The 22,856-nt window shown below is 38.8% G+C and overlaps 1 protein-coding gene across 3 annotated transcripts in view; it reads right to left on the reverse strand.

Moving 5' to 3' along the window:
• The window catches only part of LOC127434117 (acid-sensing ion channel 1C-like), a 110,634-nt gene that overhangs the window by 21,533 nt on the left and 66,245 nt on the right, over window positions 1-22,856 (reverse strand). For 2 of the 3 annotated variants that reach the window (XM_051686609.1, XM_051686608.1), the window contains exon 1: window positions 6,358-7,414. The exons of the other annotated variant lie outside the window; for it this stretch is intronic. In XM_051686609.1, coding sequence (XP_051542569.1) covers window positions 6,358-6,990 — 633 coding nt within the window. In that variant the 5' untranslated portion in view covers window positions 6,991-7,414. Of the gene's footprint in view, window positions 1-6,357; window positions 7,415-22,856 lie in introns of those variants that run through there. 3 annotated transcript variants of the gene reach the window in all.

Genomic DNA, 22,856 nt, shown 5'->3' on the forward strand with positions numbered 1-22,856 from the left:
TGAGTCAGTTTTTCAGCTTAGCTCAGGTATAATAGTCTTAGTCCCAATAAAATGGAAGGGAGTTTCAGTTCTTGTTTTGTTTTCACAAGATATCAAGCTATCACAAAGGAAAGGATAATTTGATTCATCATGACATGATCCATTTAAAACTAAAGCAAAAGTCAGCCTGATCTCAAGAAAATTATGTGAATGTGGCAACATTTTTGCAATATGACATTATGTGGTTCATTTCATGTTTTGTGGCAGGTCCGAAGTGAAATGTCCACTGTGTGGCATTAAAAACATGTTAAATGTTCGTGTGTTAAACAGATGACATTTTTAAGGTTTATGCTCTATTGAGTTGCAAATCAACAAAATGTACATCCCAACCCTAAACCTTAAACTTAAACCTGAAATGATGATGTCATAAAAGCGAATGTGAGACGAAAAACACAATTGCTGAAGCAACCACGTAATTTTGGGGTGCTTCTATGACACTTTCGGCTTGTTCATCGCACTAAGTTTGTAAATGTATTTGGTTATGTAATGCAACGTTAAAATGTATCGCTTTACAAGTCATGCGCTATAGTAAAAGTGTTTTGATAAGATAGCATTGTGTGAGGAACAGGGTGTTTATGAACTGCTGTTTTACTCGTGATTTATGTGAAAGTGAATAAAAGTCATTGTTGTTTTAGCGCCTGTAGTGTTCATTTCACCAGAAAAATGATGCAGTACGCACAACGAGCCAATCAAAATTAATTTAGCAAAAATGTAAGTATAGTAACGTGATTCTATTAGACCATACTGGCAAAAGTGGAAGGATTGTCACTAAAAGAATGGCTTTTGATGTCGACATACTCTCACTGAATGGAATTCCAATTAACTGACAGCATTTTAAGAATGACCTTTATCCCTTTAATAGGTAACAGTTGCCTTAAATATGATGGTCTTGGCAGTGTTTTGACAGTGATGCAGAAAGAGAGACCGGTCACACAGAGGAGTTCAGTCATGGTTTCATGATCCTGCTGTGACACTAATGAGTGGTAGATCCTTCAGCTCCAGGAACGTCTCGGCTCACGCTCTCTGCTCAGCTTTGAAAAAGCAGGAAAATACCATAACAGGTGAGGCTACATTTTCTCTGCTGCATCCCTGTGGGTTTGAGGAGCTTAAGTATGAAAATCATATGCAAATACAGAATTACAGAGGTCAAACAATGCAGTTAAAGACAGAGAATCTGGTTGGTTAAAGGTGAAGCAATTCTCTTGATGTTAAAGTGGTAGTTCCCCCAAAAATGAAAATTCTCTCATCATTTACTCACCCTCATGCCATCCCAGGTGTGTTTGACTTTCCTCAGCAGAATACATTTGAAGAAAACTAGAAAGATATCTTAGCTCAGTAGGTCATCATCCATACAACTCCAGTGTTAACCACTTAGGCCCCGATTTACGTTTGCGTGTATAAAAATATGTGCAAACTTGATAGCATGCAAAAAAAAAAAAAAAAGGGCCAAGCCGATCGACTAATGTAGTCTTTTAATGACAGTGTCTTTCAGATGAACAAAATAGCACATCTTTTTTGCATATTTCCCCGAAATGAATATGCTATTTAGAGGCGTGCCTCTGTAACGGGAGCCAGCTGGTATGTGATAGGTGTGCGGTATGTGGAAACCTCACTCCCCTGGCCTCAAGAGTCACACTAGTAACTGACGCTAGGTGCTGTAGCCTTTAGCCTCCTCATTGGCGCGCCCGCCGCCCATTCCGGCTGACGCCGGTTCGAATCCCGCTCCAAGTGGGTCGAGCATGACTGTTTACAGTGGCGCCGTTGACCTGAATGGGAGTGAGGTTTAGGGGGGTGAGTGTAACGGTCCCCTGGCCTCAAGAGGCGCACTAGCGACTGACACCGGTTTGAATCCCGCTCTGATCGGGTCGAGCAGGACTGGTTACAACTCCAAATGTGCATAATAAAGGGTGGTGTAGATGCAAATGAATCTAATTGCACCCACAAAGTGATTTATCAAGCCTGAAAGTAATTTCAGAGTCAGAAACTACAAGAGCAAATTAATACGAATGAAAGCCAAGTATTAATCTGATTGGCACTGTGCATTATTCTGTCATTGTGGCAAAAAGGAGACTTTGAGAACAGATGCTATGTAGAACACCCTTTATTGACACACATTAATGTGAAATTAAATTAATACTCATAAAAAAAACGGTTTTATTCGATTATTTTAAAACTCGATATAATAACTGATAACATCAAAAGCCTACTAACAATTTATGCCCAAATTATAAATTATGTCTTAATTTAATGTTTAAAAAAATAGTTTTTAACTACAGAAATATTGCAAAGTATTTTAAGTGGCGGATCTTTCCAGTACTCGAAGCAGGCCGATACGCACCTGTACACTGAACAGGTTTCATCTTGATCCCGTGAAACGAGCAGGGAGCGCAAGTTCTATACCGTGTAGCTTTCCGTGTCTCTCTCGTGCGCGGCTAACTTTGCCATGGTCAAGATAATAGCGGTTTGAAATTCAGATTTCATTTAAGTATACATCATTTGTGCAATGGCTTAACGTACATAATATTGTATTTTCTTTGTGAATTATGAAGATTTCAAGTGAAGAGTGTCATGTGCATTCTCATCAGTTACTCTTACACTTGTTAAATAGAAGGGATTTTATGGAGATATCATACAATCCTATAAATAAACATATAAATGCCATATTGAATAAAAATAAAATGGTTTTTAGTAAGAGCTGTACTGTAATTGCATTTGGTGCAAGTACCACATGCAAAAGCCTCCTTTTGGAGGGTATGTTTAACATATTTGCACATGTAGTTATTTGCATGATTTTTCTTAGTAAATCATCCGCAAAACGCCCATGAAGCACGCACACGCAATTTCATAGATTGAACAAGCAAATTAGTACCCGTTATTTGAGATCTTAATATATTGGGGCCTTAATGTCTTCTTAAGCTGCATGGCCAAAGATAAATATTTAAGTACATTTTAACTATAAATCATTGCTTCCAGTCAGCAGCAGTATGCGCGTATGACATAATCGCATTGCACGCGAGAACTGACACACATGCGACATACCCAGAAGAGCAGTGCTGTTTACAATTGAGTAGGAGGAACACTGCACATAAGCTTGGTTGGTTTTTGTTTAGATCTGTATTTGTATCTGTTTGTTTTTCAAAACGGCATGTATCCTGGATGTCTCAACTGAGAGAAAAATGTGAGATTATGTCTGTAACATGGCAATGCAAATACCAACGAGAGACCGCATGAACTTAGTAAACTCAGCTGCTGCTGACCGGAAGCAATGGTTTATAGTTAAAAAGTAATTAAATATTGATCTTTTCACACCAAAAGTGATTGTGTCATTTTAGAAGACATTAATTTAAACACTGGAGTCGTATAGATGACGTTTATGCTGACTGTCAGTGATTTTTGGAGCTTCAAAAGTCTGATCACCATCCACTTGCGTTTTAAGGACCTACTGAGCGGAGATATTTTTCCGTTTTTCTTCAAATGTGTTCTGCTGAAGAAAGAAGTCATACACACCTCATGAGGGTGAGTAAATGAATACATTTTTGGGTGAACTATCCCTTTAAAATGCTTTCTCCTATCCCAGTTGTACTGCATAAACTACTACACAAGCCATTCGTTAACATATTTCCTGACTCCCAGAACTTTTGAGTCAATCACATGAGCCATAAATTTCATGTGAATAATCACTCTATTGATATCAATTTCATTTGGTGCCACTAGTCGTGCAGAAATGACACACTTCCCCTTTAAAACACCACGCCAGCAAACTATTCAGTGTGACACTGTCAAGTCTACGATCGCAATGTTCATTTCCTACATTCCCACCAACCATAAGAACAGAGAGACGCGAGGCTGAGATTTATTATCTGAAAATCTCAATTAACATGAAAGTGCTTAGACCCAAATATGAAACATTATTGTCAGCACATAGAGGCATTACAGAGGCATTGTGTTGCTCTGCAGAGTTCATGGTTTACCAAAACACACCGAATGAGCACATTGTGTAAGAACAATAGTTTAAGCCTCTCTCTTTTCCTTGTTTTCTAAGTAATTAACTTAATTCATTCTACAGGGAACACATGCTGCCACAGGCGGGAACTAATTTCAACTGTAATGATTCAAAGCGCTGTGCATATATAATCTGGAAGCACACAGTTTTGCGGAAAGCAGTCATGTTGATTTCACATCAGTCTTTGGCAATGAATTTCATCTGCTTAAAGGGATAGTATACACAAAAGTGTAAATTCTATTATTATTTACTCATCCTCATCTTGTTCCAAACCTGTATGGCATTTTTTCTTTTGTGGAATGTAAAGGACTGACAACCTCAGTCACTGTTTGCTTTCAATGTATGGAAAGAAAGATGCAATTAAAGGTGACTGAGACTGAACATTCTGCCTAACATCTCCTTTTGTGTTCCACAGAAAACAGAAAATCTTACAGGTTTAGAACAACATCAGGTAGGTTGAGTAAATGATGACAGATTTTTCATTTTTAGGTGAACTTTCACTTTAAATACTGCAGGGATCTTGGAATTATACAAAGTACTTTGGTTTTCTATCTGATAATGGATAAAAAGAGTATCAAGATTAAGCAGCTTTAGAAGGGAGTTTAGCTAGAGGCAGATATTAAGCACATCTGTGCAAGGCATCGAGCACTTTTTAATAATTAATGCGTTTTCTACCCAGACATTTGTCAGAGTGCAGTTTCAGTGCCAGTCAATGTTACTGAGATTTCTAGCCTCAGGGCTTCTTTGAGCAGTCCTCCGTCACACATCTCTAAGAAAGAAAATATGAACACAGAAGAATGTTGATTCTAAAGAGCAACGTTACACTGAATGACAAAAGTGGTCTGCCATTTTTTAAATAAATTATTTGAAATGAACATTTCACTCACGGACACATTTGAGTAAATGCGGGTGAATCATTAATCAATGTCGGGTCAAATATCACCCCATAATTCCAAAAGAACCATTTAAATTAAATGATTAGGAGTAGGACTATTAAAATGTTTGCATTGACAAAATATTTTTGACAAAACAAACAAACAAAAAAAAGCACTCTCCAACCAAATCCCCATTACCACAATGAGAAAAAACAGAGATGCATAATTTAGATATAGTGTTTAAGTCAAGTATTTATAAACTTTGGTAGTATTTGTTGTACTTCCTTTGTTGAAAGCTGATTAATAAAAAATAAAAAAAAAACACTACATTACTATTTGGATATTGTAAGGGGCCGTTCACGAACACATCCTTGCATCTAAAAAAGCTTCATAGAGTGCAATGAATAAACAGAATACAGGTGCAATGTTCGCAATGGCAAAATATGTCAAAAGGAGTCCATCTAGCTAAAAGTTTACATAGAAAACAATTGAAAAACAGTGCAGATGGATGCAATGCATTCGGTGTGAATAGCACCAACACAGACATTCACCATTGAGAATAATGGGAATTACAAAAATCTCAAAACAAAACATCTGGACCAGTGTCAGAAAATAACTTTTCCATTTAGGGGCAATATCTGCACCCTGGAATTGTTTTTCAAGCATTTTAACCTTTATGTGCATATTCTCTAATCATATAAAACAATAATTTCAAATACTTCAATTTAATCAATTTGTTAACAATAACAATTATATCTTATATTTCATGCAATAATATGCATACCTAGGCCTAGAACAGCATATGATGAAATATGCCACCACATTTTGAATTTCAGGGGCATTTTTTCAGTTTTGGTGACATTTTTGACATGAGCCCCTCTTAATATCTGACCCTTATCTAGATGCATTAGCTGTCATAAATATTATGTCAATTAATGCCAAAAACTTTAATGGTCCTGAAAATACCCTTTATGCAATTTGTTTTTCTTCTGACTTTGGTCTGAAATGTGACCTTTTGTGAGTCACCTACACAAACACCCCCACACACTATTCACTTAAATCTATTTCACGCAGGAAAAATGGTTTCAAGATCTCTTCTGATAGAGTCTGAACTGTTGAAATGGGATGTATTCTAAATTTGTAATCAATTAAAACACCCTGTCCTGCAGTTTTCCCAAAAGACATAACTAGGCATTCTTAGAAACACAAGTCAGGGACTAATTAATTGGTTTGATTCATTAGAATGCCTGGCTTGATTTACTTGCTTGCAGTATATTGAGCAACAAATGTCGAATACAAGCGTGGTACCTTAAGTGAGCGCAATTGTTGACAACGTCGCAACTGTTTACACATTAGAAGGAGCTAATTAGTGTCTAAAGGTGCAAAGAATTACTACTTTTCATTACGCCCTGTGAAAGATATTCATGCATGCTTACATACAGGCGTGAAATTCTTGTAAGTGCAGTTTTCACCCCGAAACCTGCATTCCAGGAGCATGTCTTCTAATTGGTGGCCCAGCCTGTCAATCATCTCAGTCGTGTCGAGCCTGTGGTTAGGAGGCGGGGTGTAGTTGGAGAAGTCGAGAAGATGCAGCAGTCTTTCTCGGTGTCGACTGTGTTTAAGCATTGAAACGCTCTGTCGGTTTACCGTATGATTTAAGTGCATAATGTCCATCCAGTAGCCACTATAGTAGAGATCGGCTTTGGTGAGGCTGGACACCCTGAAGAGGTTCTGGTTGCAGAACGTTACAGCTGGAAACGTGACATTACGAGTCCAAACCATGTAGATCTTGGTCACGGCAGGGTAGGAGAGAAGATAGAGGATTCGATTCCACGACCACGTGAACAGAAGCCCCAAGCAAACAAAGAGCGCCAGCAGCCAAAACAACCGCTGGACTTTGGATTTGTATGGCGAGAACGCATATTTTAGCCCGTGGACTTTGGTCCTAAGCACAAATGTCGATGTAATGTCCCCTAAAGTCATTTTGAGTCTTCTCTGGTGGCTTCTTATCTTGGCTTCTTCGATCAAAGAATCTTTGTTTATTGACTCCTGATTAGATGTTGACTTTTCCATAATGTTGCTATATGACTTTGAACATTGGCTGCAAAGTTTCAAAATGAATCATGCTCCAATATATTCTCAAACATGGAGAAAAATGCTTCTGTAGTTGATGATGATCAATTGAGCAACTAAAGGAGCAACACAAATTCCTTCACCAAAATTAATATTTCACTTGTCTGTATTGTTGCCAGCCCACGCAAACAGGAAAACAAAAAACAAGTGAATAAAAGACAAAGGATTTGTACATTACCAAGCTCTGGATCCAACAAAGCTCATTAGATAAATAGACTTAATTACAATCTCAATCGCAACGCAGATCATTGCTGTAGTTATCCCCAGGTTGTCCTGTTGATTTGAGGTTCAAGTGAGCCATTTAAGCAAATCAGATTTTTTCTAAGGTTAAAAAGAGCTCTTTCCTCTTCTTCTGGCTTCATTTTTTTTTTGGTACAGAACAACTGTGTGAGGCTGGCTGCAGATTCTTGTTGCTATTCCATTTGTGCGAGAGAGCCCAACCCACCCCGTTCCACTCAAATTGTCCTGTCAATGGATTTGCAGCAGGCATATAGATCAATTTTTTCTGCTCTTTGCCTTATTGAATTGAGAAGGCAAAAGATTTGGATGTACTTCTTGCATTAATGTAGACAAACGATATTCTTCAATGCTAAGACAGCACAACAGATTCCCACAGGCGTGAGTTTCTGAGATGTCATTTATCAGGCACCCTGTTTCTTTAATGTCTTCACTTCATTGATTCTTTGAGAACCTTATTATTATTATTTTTGTTTTTTAGATTAAGACGAATAGTCTTCTCAAGAGACATACATCAAGTATCATATTTTATTGTATTCACTCTTATGAATTGACCAGATTCAAATGAGGTCAGACAAACAGTTTTTTACTTGTGAACCATGTAACATGATATAATTCCCACCCCATTTTACACATATACAGTACATATGCCGACACCCATATTGAATCATAAACTACAGTTTTATTTATGTATAATATATATGATATATTGTATTTCTATAACAAAAGTCTCAGTTCTTGTTTTGGATATAATACCTGGTTTGTACAATTTACCCTCCTTTTCAGCCATTAATGCATCAACATAACTCTTCTCTTTGATACGGAACACTTGCTTTTTTTTTTTTTTTTTTTTTTACAAATGCTCAACTGTAAAAGCCCACATTAAATCTGTATTTATTCATGTACTTTTTTATTTTATTGTTGTCACTGGTGTTTTGCAATGTTCAGCTTCCTTGCCTACCTGAGAGGAAGTGTCCATAAATATGATCTATAAAAAGTTAATTTCAGGCACCACTGACATTATCAGCTTCAGTTTTAAGTGGGTTTTTTTTTTTAATGCTCTGCCTTATTGAAAGTAGTCAGCTGATCAGATAAATAGTCAAATGGCTTCTTAAAGGGATGAGGGCATTTTTTAGGGCTCAAACAAGGAACCCTAAATACCTGACTACTTTTCAACTATTTAACACCATAAACAGAGTTATGGGGCATTTATAAGATTGTATTCTTTGTTCATTAACCTTCCATTACATCTTATCAGAGCTAGATCAAACCCATTTATGATTATGATTAGTTTTTCATACAAAGCACTCATAACAACCTGGTGCCTAGTAAACACAACATGTTTCCAGGCAGACTGATGAAAACATTTGCACCCTAAATCCTGGGCCTTGTGTATTAATTCAAGCAATCAGAATGGAGATTGTGATTTTCACCAGGATATTTTGTATTTTATTTTTTATTTTGCGCAACATATATCAGATGGTCAGTGAACGGACTGTGAGTAGTCTGTGGGTGTGACAACAGGGAAAATGACACAATAGATCTGTATTGATATTACTATAGACTATAGAACCAAGGTTCCTCCAAATATCCCTGTATACTCATTATATACAATCACCTGTACTCCCAACAACTCCTAAATCTAGCTGGCGTTCTCCCGCAGCTGTGGAATTATTATTAGTATTTTAAGACTGACGAGACTGAATCCATCATCTAATCAATATAATCCCCAGCTGCTTTGGAGTTTATTAAGCTTATTTAAGGTTTATTTAGACACAAGACAAATCTTTATGCCATCCTAGCTGTAACCCTCCATTGTTTATTTATGTGACTGCCAAGGTATTGATTTATTTCTATATATCATGGTCAGGTGGCAGGTTGCAGTTCAGGCCACTCACAGTATAGATACAGCTCCTCTCTCACGACTAATTGTTTCCAAGTTGCATTGGTCCTACAGTCAATATTTCTCTATCTAGGGTCATTAAATAATAGATTAACCTGCATTTCAGAGGGAAAACTGCAAGTACAGATAAACTAAGATTGTTCTCTTTTCCAGTGAGCTCAAATCATAACAAATTTTTTCAGTCATTTTATTCATATTCTGTTGTCAGGGAGCGAAACTTATGCAAATTTTACTGCCAAAAGTTTTTTTCCACCTGGAAAGTAATTATTACGTTTTCCAACTTCACTGACGCCATTAGACTAAATTGCATTGATGATACCGAAAGCCATATTCCCAAACTGATCTCACACTGAAATCGTCACTGATTATGAGAATTCAATCAGTGGCGATTTTAGGGGGTGGCCTGTGGTGGCCTGGGCCACCCCTGAAATCTCATTGGCCACCCTGTGGCCACCCCAGAACTGATTGGTAGTTCATCATGTTCATCAACACAAGAACGAAGAACCAATAGAAACACCTGTCAATCAAAGATGACATCTCAGGTCATTTGTTGATTTAGAGCCACACTGACCCAGGGTCAGTTTTATATTTCTGACCATTATAGTAGTGGTGGGACTGAAGCTGTGTGAGCTGCTCTTTGATCAGTGGGGGGAGGGGCAGGCCGCGGGTGGCCAGGCAGGTGCCGCAGGTTGCGGGCAGCGGGCGCCAGGTCTGGAGTATAACGGTCGGTCAGAAGCACGAAGCTGACACGAGCTAGCGTCTACCTCCAACTTCCAATGAGTTGACGACGTCGATTTGTGGTCAAAAAGAAAGCTGTTATTTGAGATGTATGTTCATCTAATCTAACGTTTAATTCATCCCGAATTTCCATGTGAATGTGAAAACATTTTTTCATTGTTACAGTAGCTAGGTTAAAGAGTAAGCTAGACCCTACACCACATTCAGCATGTTATCTTTATATTGACTTGAAATATGAAATGCCATGTTTTCTGATTTAATGACGGAGGTGTGTAAAGCGTTTTACAGATGTATATATATATATATATATATATATATATATATATATATATATATATATATATATATATATATATATATATATATATATATGGCTAACCTGTGTGTGAAATGGAAGGGTTTGTGCTGTGACTGTACTTTAAATCTTTACATGAGTTATTTATGAGCTCTTTATGTGTATTATTGGTCAGTCAGACCAATAAAATCTTCAAAGTTTTTATACCTTATTTGACATTTTAAATATGCAGAGGCAGGGCAAATTACACTTAAATGCCGCAAATGATTTGACTAACTATTTTATTTGGTAATATTCAAAGTAATTGAAGCTATCAGAACATGTGGAAAATAAACCTGAGTAGACACTGTAAACAGAGTTTTGTTTTTAACTGTATTCAGAGCTCAATCTGCAATTTTTGGGTTTCCAGACAGACACCTATAAGCCCTCGTAGCCAATTTCACACACTGATTTGTACCCAATTTAACAATATTTCTGCTGGACAGTGCAGTTATAGCTAATAAATGAATGAATAATTGATTGAATGATTGATTGAATTGCGCCTCAATCAGTTATCACCTGTACTTGTATCTTTTTATGATTATACACTATACCTGATGTTACACGCAGATTAATTCTCTACAATGAGAATAGCTCTTAAAAATGTGTAACTGACCTTTTCTAAACAATTACTGATTTAAAAATGGATGTTATATTAAAATAACCAGAGATTCCCAGAAACTGTAATAGGTTGAAATAGAACAGCAATAGAAAATTGTCAAATGTCAAAACAACAGTCTGATATTGAATACAAACAATTCAGTGAATGCTAATATGAGTTTAAGAATTCATTTATTCTACATGTGTAGATGTTGAAGCAAAGCAATGTGATATTTACACATTTTGATCATGTGCCATTCATAAAGATTCTCCCGGTATCGCCACCCCACACTAGGTCTGTGCTACATCTTGGCCACCCCAGTAAAAATGTCCTGGATACGCCACTGAATTCAATTACTTCCTGGTTTCAATGCAGATCTGAGCCCAGATCTCACATGCTGCTGACACAACGTGCTTCTGGTCATGACACAGGGGAAGGTGAACACACTGTAGCCATTAGAAAAATGTCTAATAGGAGATGCCGCTTGTCGGTGAGTCTGCATATTGTGTCCGATCCTAGGGTATTGGAACTCTTGGAAACAACATGTCCGACTTCCCGTGTGATCATGTTGATATTCCATGGTCATTCCATAGCCACTTTAGTTTACTCAGCAGTGCATTTCTATATTCCTTTTTATAAAAAAAAAATTATATATTTAACTAAAGGTACTATTCCTCTGGAACAGCTCAAGTTTCAGTGTCTTGCTTAAAGATCCCATGAAATCAAAATAGAAGTTTGGAGGCTTTTAGTTTAGGCCTATGTCTGTTAGCTTTGAGGTCATCTATACACCAGTGTACTTTTAAAAGTTGACAAAATTGAATTGCAACAGATAAACAAAATCTCCAGTCTTGAATCAAAATGAAAAAAAAAAACAAAAAAAAAAAACAAATGATGACTCATTTTGTTTGCTGGGGCATATACAAATTTTTTCCAATAAAATGCTCTCTACCCATTAAAAATTATTAGGCCCTATAGCCCATTTTTAAGATTTACGCATTACACTTTCATAACAAAATTCCAACAGATTCCATTCAAATCCATTTTTAACCCCATATGACTTTCTTTCTTTATCTATGCACAAAGGGAGAAATTGTAAAAACATTTTGTGCTCAGTGATGTCATACAATGGCAGTTTATGGTGACCACCTCTTCAAGCTTCATAAGGATGCAAAAGTGTAATTCAGAAGTCTAATAAATTATTCCATGAGACTCACGATTGTCATGAAAGCATACGATGAGGTTTGGTGAGAAACAAACCAAAATCTAATGTATTATTTAGTGAAACTGTTGACCGACCGTTGTTCTCCTCTCGTTCATGAGACTGCACGAGAGCAGTATCTGTCGCGAGATGGGACGTTCAGGTGAAAGCTTGTTTTATCGAAAAACACTTGCGCCTCAACGATAGAAGCAACAGAACACAACACAGCTGCACACAAACCAGAGAACTGAACTTAATAAGTTTGTAGTCAGAGAACTGATGCATTTCTATGCCCAGCCTCATTTATTTAAAACAGAATACTCAATCAAACAGAGAGATAGAGGATGATGGAATATTCATCAACTCTCCTCCATTTTGAACTCATGAGAATTTGTGACAGACCTCCGACTGAAGACAGCGATACCTCAGCGAAAACATTCTTGGCCAAAATCAAGTAGTTTTTAATCAGCTAGTGTGATAATGTCTTCAATATACTGTAATGAGAATGTTTTTGGACCGGTGCCAGTTCACAGCAGAGAGTGGAATGGGGTTGCTTATCTGTCACTCACTCGATGTTGTTTCGATGTAGTGACACTAGGGGTCACTCTTGGGAGCCCCAAACACAAGACTCAGTAAGACCATGTGACATATTTCCACTCAAAATACCCCCCTCTCCCTTTTCTCTGGGTGGGGTGTGGTCTCCATGGTGTCTTCCCCTTGGGAGTGACACCCCCCCGACATAGACATTTATGGCCCCCAGTCGGTTAACAAATTCCACTCTTTTTGGGGAGAAAAAAGAGGAAAAGAGGCCACGGCTGGGCTAGCCGACTTGTTCCCGAAGGACCGTTCGATGCTCATAAGAGTGTTGGGGGAGGTTACGTGACAGCCTGGTGCGCTGGCTACTAGGCACACAGCGGTCTGCCCATCTCGCACCGCCAGTCCACGTAACAAAGTTCAGCTAGTTGTGGCATTTTGTATAGGGACCCCTAGTGTCACTAAATCGACACAACATTGAGTGAGTGACAGATAGGGAATGTCCTGGTTACTTTTGTATCCTCCATTCCCTGATGGAGGGAACGAGACATTGTGTCTCTCTTGCCACAACACTACCCGCTGAAATGGCCGGGACCTTGTCTCGGCTCCTCAGCTCAAAAACTGAAAGAGTGGTTGCATACCAGCTCCTTTTATACCCGTATGTCTGGGGGAGTGGCATGCAAATTCCACTCGCCAATTCCCTCTGGCTTTTTTTCAAAAAGCAGAGGTGTTTGGGGCTCCAAAGAATGACCCCTAGTGTCACTACATCGACACAACGTCTCGTTCCCTCCATCAGGGAATGGAGGTTACGAAAGTAACCAGGACATTTCCCGATGCGATGCAGAAAATAGAAAACAAGCGATCGACAGAATGTCCTGTTGCTCACAATGACTGGTTAGGACAAAAACTCTGATTAACATAGAAAATATAGCTTTATCACATGTCGTTTGCCATCAGGTTAGGAAACAGTGTAACTGTAGCTGCCTTCAGCTTCCTCTGTCTATCTCTCTCAGTTTTATTGAGAACTCAAACAAATGAGGCTGGGCATAGAAATGCATCAATTTACCAACTACAAACTCTTCAGACATGTTTAGTAAGTTTGGATCTCTGGTTTGTGTGCAGCTGTGTTGTGTTCTGTAGTTAATATCACTGTGGTGGACCTGTTTTTAGATAAACAAAACAGGTTTTCACTTGAACGCCCCATCTCGCAACAGATACTGCTCTCGTGCAGTCTCATGAATGCGTAGAGGAGAGTAACTGTCGGTCAACATTTTCACTAAATAATACATTAGATTTCGGTTTGTTTCTCACCAAACCTCATTGTATACTTTCATAACAATCATGAGTCTCATGGAATAATTTATTAGACTTCTGAATTATACTTTTGCATCCTTTTGAAGCTTGAAGAAGTGGTCACCATAAACTGCCATTGTATTTTTTTCACAATTTCTGTCTTTGTGTTCAGAAAAAGAAAGAAAGTCATATGGGGGTTATAACAACACAGTGGTGAGTAAACAATGACTGAATTTTCATTTTTGGGGTGAACTATCCCTTTGACTGGATACAAATACAGTCTCATCCTGTCCCAATAAGTAAGTAACTTGTATTGGCTATATTTGCATTGCTGGCTCTTGTAAAGCATTCTTTCAATCGATTTCTGTCATTGCTGATTGTAAATTTTATCACGGCATTGTGTAATTACAGCTGGAATATTGCTGAACTCCACTGGATCAGTGAGGGGCAAATGATTCAGTTTCACAGTGTATGGAACACTTCTGTTTTGATTATTTAACAAATCAATGCTCAAATTTCAAGTGCATAATTGACATTTTTATAATCTGTAAACAAATTCAATTTATGACCGTTAGGGTAATAAGCCACAGCTGTGCTCTTGAAAATGCACTCCAAACTTTAATTAGAATGTTCAAAACTAAAAGTCAAATGATCTACATTTCTAGAGTATTGTTGAGTTGTAATCTTCATTTGCTCTTAAATTAATATCTTTTCTCAGGGTACATCCTGCTAATGCCCCTAAGGAAGAATGCTTAGTCTGTTGTGCATAATTTCATTAAAGTGGCATTTTGAACTGAGGTTTCTTTCAATAAAATACATGTGGTTAAATGGTAATTTGAAAACAGAATTTAAGTGAGCTTGAGTGCACTTGCATCTCAAAATATATTTTTTGTGTAAGCAATGGTTTATAAATGTGTTAAATGTTGAAGGTAGACTTTAACTAGAAGGTTGAACTTTGTTCTCAGGACAAGGGCATTTTTTTTGTTTTGTTTTTTAGAAATGTTAGTTTGGGTCAAGTTGCCAGTTTGTTAGGGTAAGTTGTCACATGGGTTTTCAATGTTAGAAATGTATACTTAATATAATTTATAAATTACAATATTTTGTTGGTCAAATAATTGGCTTAATATTTTTGTATGTTACTCTAAATCTTCGCTGTTTTAAATTATTTTGTTCAAAACAGATAATTATTTTGATAAATGTTTCCTCATTTAATTTAGCTGAAAAGCCAATATTAGGACATTTAATGGCAGGTTCTCATTGTGACAGCTTACACCACATAGTGTGAAAACATGCCCTGTTACTGTGGAAAGTTGTCACAAAAGGTCAACTTGTGTTAAATTAACTCTATCTTATTTTATCTGCACAATAATGGTTCAATGTTTTTTTTTTTTTTTTTTTTTGTAGCAAAGACTTTAAATAAAATCTACCAAATTAAATATTCACAAGAGTAAAAAGTGTGACAACTACCCCTGATCTCCCCTATAGAGATAGTTCACCCAAAAATTAAAATCTCTCATCATTTACTCATCCTCCAGGCATCCTAGATGTGTATGACTTACTTTCTTCTGCAGAACAAAAATTTAGATTTTTATAAGAATATCTCAGCTCTGTAGGTCCAAACAATACAAGTGAATGGTGCCAAAATTTTGAAGCACCAAAATCCACATAAAGGGACCATAAAAGTAATCCATATGACTCCAGTTGTTAAATACATGTGTTCAGACATGATATGATAGGTGTAGGTGAGAAAAAGATACATTTTAAAGTCATTTTTTGTCATAAATTCTCCTCCCTGCCTAGTAGGGAGAACGAAGCATGTGCACAAAGAATGTGAATTACCAAAAAGAGAAGGAGAAAGTGAAAGTGAAAGTGAAGGAAAAAGGACTTACATATTGATCTGTTTCTCACCCACATCTATCATATCGCTTCAGAACACATGGATTTAACCACCAGAGTCATCTGGAGTATGTTTATGTTGCCCTTATGTGGATTTTGGAGCTTCAAAATGTTGGCACCCATTCACTTGCATTGTATGGACCTAAAGAGCTGAGATATTCTTCTAAAAATCTTCGTTTGTGTTCAGCAGATGAAAGAAAGTCATACACATCTGGGATGGCATGAGGGTGAGTAAACGATGAGAGAATTTTCATTTTTGGGTGAACTATCCCTTTAAAACTAAAGTCTAAAGTCAAAGCAGGTGGTGTTTTAAACTCCTGTCTTGTTTTTTATTGGCCCGTGCTCCATATCTGAAGAATTTTATAGAATTCATCATAGCAGTTTTACTGAGCCAGTCAAACCAGTGCACATGTGTAAGATGAGCATTTGGATAAATAACTCTACAGGGAGTCTGAGGTCAGATAATTGAAAATAAGTATGTATAAGAGTTTATTTGATTCACTACCAGAACGAAAGAAAACATACAAGAAAAAACTCATCCTCTTGTGAAGTTGTGTTACTTTAAGCTTGAAAGAATCTTAAAATAGCTCTGCTGGGATCACACAACTAATCTATCTCTATTTACAATGAGCCAAAGGAAAAATATTTTAGTTTTTTGGCAACTACTGATTTTTGCAGCTTGTTGCCGGGCTGGGCCAAGCTGTCAGACCAGCTAAAACCAGTAAACAACCTACGGCTGGTTCAAGCCAGTTTTTTTTTTTTTTTTTTTCAGCAGGGAAAGTGGCCTGATAAATCAAAATGTTTACATTGTCCTCCATCATCCAACACCCACCCTCATGTATCGGTTCCTGAAAGCATAAATGTGCCCAAATTTTTACAATTTTAGCCTTAAGCCTTGCAGTCTTTGTGCTGTATCTCTAAAACAATAGTTTACTGTGATGGAAAGCTCATCCCTTTGGAGATGGCGCACTCTTGTGGCCATAGTTCTCACCCATTACATGATGCAAAGACAAACAACTTGGCACATTTGTAGTCATAAGAGACGTATTTCATTAGATTAGAATTTAAAAGCCTAAAATATTCTGTATTGTATGTATAGTACATTTAACTAGAAAGCATTATACCCATAAAGATTCTCCCCAAACATTATCAGCAAACAGGTACATTCCCCAAGCTCTATGTATTTACTGTATGTTAATCACTGAAATTCAGTATCTTTTTAGGTACAAATTCAAAAATCAAAGCAAATGCTTATTTAAAAAATGCAAACGGAAGAGTAAATGTACTCTGTCCAAATAATTCAGCCAAGTAGAAGCCAGTGAAGAAATCAAATGGTCTACATCGCTGCCTGGCAGCTTTTGTATTCCCCGATAGCCATCTCTGCTGGGAGAGAGCAGTGTGTCTGTATCAGTAAATAACAGATGCTGTTTCCCCCCAAACCCCGGGCTTGTTCTGCAGCTCTTGAATAAGAGAGCAACGGCGAGCAAAACCAGATGAAACAGACCTGTTCTGTAACTCACAGAGCTCCTGGACAACTCGCCTCAGGTTTAAAACTCATGCCTTCGGATTTACCACCAGTGGGAGTTAGCCAAGAAAAACAGGACTCTCTTTTGAGTGTGAAACATGTGGCTTAGATCATTCTATACAATGAAATTATACATGTTGATTCTGTGATGATTCTGCTGTCATTGCAATGCTAAATTGACTGTTTCATGGTTTGTTTAGTAATAAAATGCTTTAACACAGAAGAATTTTAATATAGTAGAAATTTGTACATTTGTCTGCAGCTGTTTGGGAGGGAATCATTTCATTTCACACAATGCATGGCTTAAAGGAATGTTCCAGTTTCAAAACAATTTACTCTCTGTTGACTGCCAATTGCCACAGATAATAATTCAGATTAGTCCTGTAGTTTATAAAAACGAGCAAAAATCACATGTACAATAATGCGCTTACAATGGAATTTTGTGGTGCAAACATTCTAAAGTTTAAAAGTCTGAGTTTAAAAGCAGAAATGTGAAGCTCATATTTTTGTTTGGGTGCTAATATTAAAGGGATAGATTTGTTTATAACTGAAAACCAGTTACTCTAAAACTTGGAGAACATCTAGAGACATATTGAATAAAGTTTTTATTGACATTTATTTCTGAGTTACACTATATTGCCAAAAGTATTCGCTCACCCATCCAAATAATTGAATTCAGGTGTTTCAATCACTTCCATGGCCACAGGTGTATAAAATGAAGCACCTAGGCATGCAGACTGCTTCTACAAACATTTGTGAAAGAATGGGCCGCTCTCAGGAGCTCAGTGAAACCCAGCGTGGTACTGTGATAGGATGCCACCTGTGCAACAAGTCCAGTCGTGAAATTTCCTCGCTACTAAATATTCCACAGTCAACTGTCAGTGGTATTATAACAAAGTGGAAGCGATTGGGAATGACAGCAACTCAGCCACGAAGTGGTAGGCCACGTAAAATGACAGAGGATGCTGAGGCGCATAGTGCACAGAGGTCGCCAACTTTCTGCAGAGTCAATCACTACAGACCTCCAAAGTTCATGGAATGGGTTTCCATGGCCGAGCAGCTGCATCCAAGCCATACATCACCAAGTGCAATGCAAAGCGTCGGATGCAGTGGTGTAAAGCACGCCGCCACTGGACTCTAGAGCAGTGGAGACGCGTTCTCTGGAGTGACGAATCACGCTTCTCCATCTGGCAATCTGATGGACGAGTCTGGGTTTGGCGGTTGCCAGGAGAACAGTACTTGTCTGACTGCATTGTGCCAACTGTGAAGTTTGGTGGAGGGGGGATTATGGTGTGGGGTTGTTTTTCAGGAGCTGGGCTTGGCCCCTTAGTTCCAGTGAAAGGAACTCTGAATGCTTCAGCATACCAAGAGATTTTGGACAATTCCATGCTCCCAACTTTGTGGGAACAGTTTGGGGATGGCCCCTTCCTGTTCCAACATGACTGCGCACCAGTGCACAAAGCAAGGTCCATAAAGACATGGATGAGCGAGTTTGGTGTGGAAGAACTTGACTGGCCTGCACAGAGTCCTGACCTCAACCCGATAGAGCACCTTTGGGATGAATTAGAGCGGAGACTGCGAGCCAGGCCTTCTCGTCCAACATCAGTGTCTGACCTCACAAATGCGCTTCTGGAAGAATGGTCAAAAATTCCCATAAACACACTCCTAAACCTTGTGGAAAGCCTTTCCAGAAGAGTTGAAGCTGTTATAGCTGCAAAGGGTGGGCCGATGTCATATTAAACCCTATGGATTAAGAATGGGATGTCACTTAAGTTCATATGCGTCTAAAGGCAGATGAGCGAATACTTTTGGCAATATAGTGTATGTAAGATTTGAAGATAGCGTAAAAAAGCAGAACAATCAAACTATCGTTATCGGCAGATGTTGTTCTAAATAATCAGATATCGATATCGGCACACACATTTTGTATCGTGTAACCCTAATTTTTTACATTTATCATGGTATAATGTCTTGCCCCATAGACTTCCATTGTAGATGTATATTTACAAACCAAAGGACAAGCTGAAATAATTTTTTGGTGGTAATTAACAGCATGCCACAGAGTATATTAATAGAGCTTAACTTTTATTGAACTCAGAACATTCCTTGAATGCAGTGCATTCCTGTTTGTGTTGGCAAGCTGCAGTCGGCATATCAGTACATTAGTGTGTCTGCCAGCAAATAACACATCATGACAAATGTTCAAGAGGGCGATACTGTAATTTTGCTCAAGAAATAGCTATTGATCAAATTAGGCTAGTGTCCATTGAATTAAACAGAACACAGCTGAGCCTTGTGATATTCATGCTAAATTGCAACAGAGATGCAGAGAATGGCCTATATCTGGCCTATTACCTCCGTGCCCAGGGTTGCATTACCATCCTAGCAGCACCAAACACAAATTAAATGTTGTTAGGTGAGAACATAATGGGCAAATGTTCGACCCAGGAGTATTCATCACAATCTAAATTAATTATAGATATTTTAATGGGATTTAAATGTTTGCCAATGCATTTGTTCGCAAAGCACTTACTGGTGATTAAATATTTTCATACCACAGACACTACCATTACAGTAAATCAAAAGGTAAGTTAAACTAGGAAAAGGTAACTGGACAAGGAAATTAAGTTTTTAATCAGGCATATGAAAGGGCAAGCTGAATCCATAATGTGTCTTTTGGGGAAATCTTGGTTTACACCGAAGTGATAACTGAATGCTGGAGTGATGTCAAAGGTACTTTGATCAGACTGAGTGATTCAGTACTTGGTATAGATCTGTTACAGCATTATGGGAAATAGAAGCCTGACACAGACAAATGTAATCCAAGACACAAGGTCACACTGTTTAAAACTATTGGGAGGGCTGAAGTCTACTATATTTGTTATTCAGAACAAAATATACGGCATAAAAATCCAGTGTGCTGTCATGAATATCTCTAAATGCTGAAACGGTTTCCAAAATAAAACAAATCGCCAAGTGCCAAATGTGAAAAATTGTAAAAAGAAATAAAAATAGTGAGAAGATGAGCAGGTTGCAATTTTTACTGTAGTAGTTTTTTTTTTTTTTTTTTTTACTGTATATGAAAATTCGTAATTTATCAAACGCAAGTAAATATTGCCTTGATTATAAAGTTACCAAGACTGTAATAAGCACTGTAAATCTTGTCAACTAAATTACTGACGAAAATGTTCATTGATGCAGGGTTTTGTACGGTGGCCTTGATGTGCAAAACAAAACAACAAAACTGAAACTGAAAACACAAATACGGAAACAAAATAAAAAGTCAAAAAACAACTTTGAAAACAAACACTTTTTTGATTTTGTCAAGGATAACGAACACAAGACGAAAAAGATGTATGATGGCGATAATTAAACAATTTGAATTCAAACATGCTGTTGATGAAAATATGAGGAGACATTTCTTTACTGCAAGACATTAATATTGCACAAACAGAAGAAGAAACATCAGTGTGGGGATGGGGGCTTGGTCGTGTGTCTGTGTGCTGCAGAGGGAGAGCGGTAAGGCTCGTCACCTGGGCTGTCATTAAAATTAACACCTGTCTCTTCTTAAAGTGATGGCGGAGGGAGACCTGAAAAGGCAGACAAAGAGCATCAGTCGGCAGAAAGAGAGGGACCAGAGAGAAACTCTTCCTGTGGTTGTACAACCCGATTGATTGACTCATTTGTGTTTGATTATTTGGCCACTGAGTGCAAATTTTGATTGAGTTTTGTGAACGAAGCTGAAGAGTAATAAAATACTCACGTTGACTGTTTTCTCTGCCTCCTGACTCCTCCATTCACCCTGAGAATACTATCTCTTTAACACTGGTACCGAAACCCGGGATTTGGAGGATAACATTGTTATGGACCCTTCACCACTGGGCGAAGTAATCAAGTTCCTCACCAGCATCCAACAGAACCAACATCAGGCCCTCATGGATTTACGCCTGGAGCAGGAACAGCGTTTCCAACTCCTGCTCCAGGCCCAAGTGGAGGATCAGCAGGCGTTCTGGAGCCTGATCACCAGAGAGGGGGCTGCAGCAGTGACCCCGGAGCCCACAACCTCTGTTACCTGTGTCAAAATGGGGCTGAGCGATGATCCCGAGGCCTACCTCGCCTTATTTGAAAAGACGGCCGAGGTGTGGAGATGGCCACCCGACCAACGTGCAGCCCGCCTGTTAACTTTGCTCTCCGGGGAAGAACAGCTAGCAACCCAGCAACTTCCTGCCACCAGCCTCCTCAATCACAGAGACCTGAAGAAGACGATCGTACAACAGTTTGGCAGTGGTCCTGAGCAGAACTGTCAGCACTTCCGGACCCTGAAGTTTTAGAAGCCCGGCAGCCTGTTTGCCTCTGCGCAACAGCTCCGGAATGCCTGTCGAAGATGGCTGCTGGCTGAGGGAACCCGCGGTGCCATGGATATCGTCGACCTGGTGACACTGGAACAGTTCATCTCTCAACTCCCTCGGAGGATGACCAAGTGAGTCCAGTCGGGAAACCCTCTTCCAGGTGGCTCACCATAATCCAATGGCTGGCCATCTAGGTCACGAGAAAATGCTTAACCGAATAATGGCCCATTTTTTTTGGTTGTGCATTCATGGGGACGTTTGCAAGTGGTGTGCGGCATGCCGTGAATGTCAGTTGGTGAATCCACCGGCCACCCCAAAAGCGCCATTGCGCCTTCTACCACTAACCGAGGTCTCCTTCGAAAGAATCATGGACCTCGTCGGGCCATTAGAACGGACCACATGCGGGCATCGCTTTGTATTAGTTCTGGTGGACTATGCAATGCAATATCCGGAAGCAGTGCCCCTGCGCAACATCTCAGCACGTAGTGTTGCGGAGGCACTCTTCAGAATAATCTCCTGAGTGGGGATTCCAAAAGAAATCCTCACTGATAAAGACACTACATTTATGTCACCAACACTACATGAACTGTACGAATTGTTAGGTATTAAATCAATTCACACCAGTGTTTACCACCCACAAACAGATGGGTTGGTGGAACGATTTAATAAATCCTTAATAAATATGAATCGTAAGTTCGTACACGAGGATGCTAGAAATTGGGATAAGTGGCTTGAACCCCTGTTATTTATAGTGTGAGAGGTCCCAAAAGCCTCCACAGGGTTTTCACCATTTGAGCTGCTGTATGGGCGTTGGCCGCGTGGCATGCTCGACGTGATGCAGGAAGAACTGGGAGGAGGGACCTTCAAACAGTAAATATGAAATTCAGTACGTTCTTGATCTTAGAACAAAACTCCACACTTTGGGTCAATTAACACAGGAGAATTTGCTCCAAGCTCAGGAACTTCAAAGCCGAATGTATGACAGGGGCACTCGACTATGGGAATTCGCACCGGGAGATAAAGTACTTGTAATACTGCCCACCTCAAGCTCTAAATTACTCGCCACGTGGCAAGGGCCCTTTGAGGTCACATGATGAGTCTGAGATCTCGATTATGAAGTTAAGCGAATGGATGGGGCGGAGCACATCAAATTTACCACCTCAACCTCCTAAAATCATGGAGGGAGGCAGTCCCTGTG

The sequence above is a fragment of the Myxocyprinus asiaticus genome, chromosome 44 (genome assembly GCF_019703515.2).
Source record: "Myxocyprinus asiaticus isolate MX2 ecotype Aquarium Trade chromosome 44, UBuf_Myxa_2, whole genome shotgun sequence".
NCBI classification, from domain to species: domain Eukaryota; kingdom Metazoa; phylum Chordata; class Actinopteri; order Cypriniformes; family Catostomidae; genus Myxocyprinus; species Myxocyprinus asiaticus.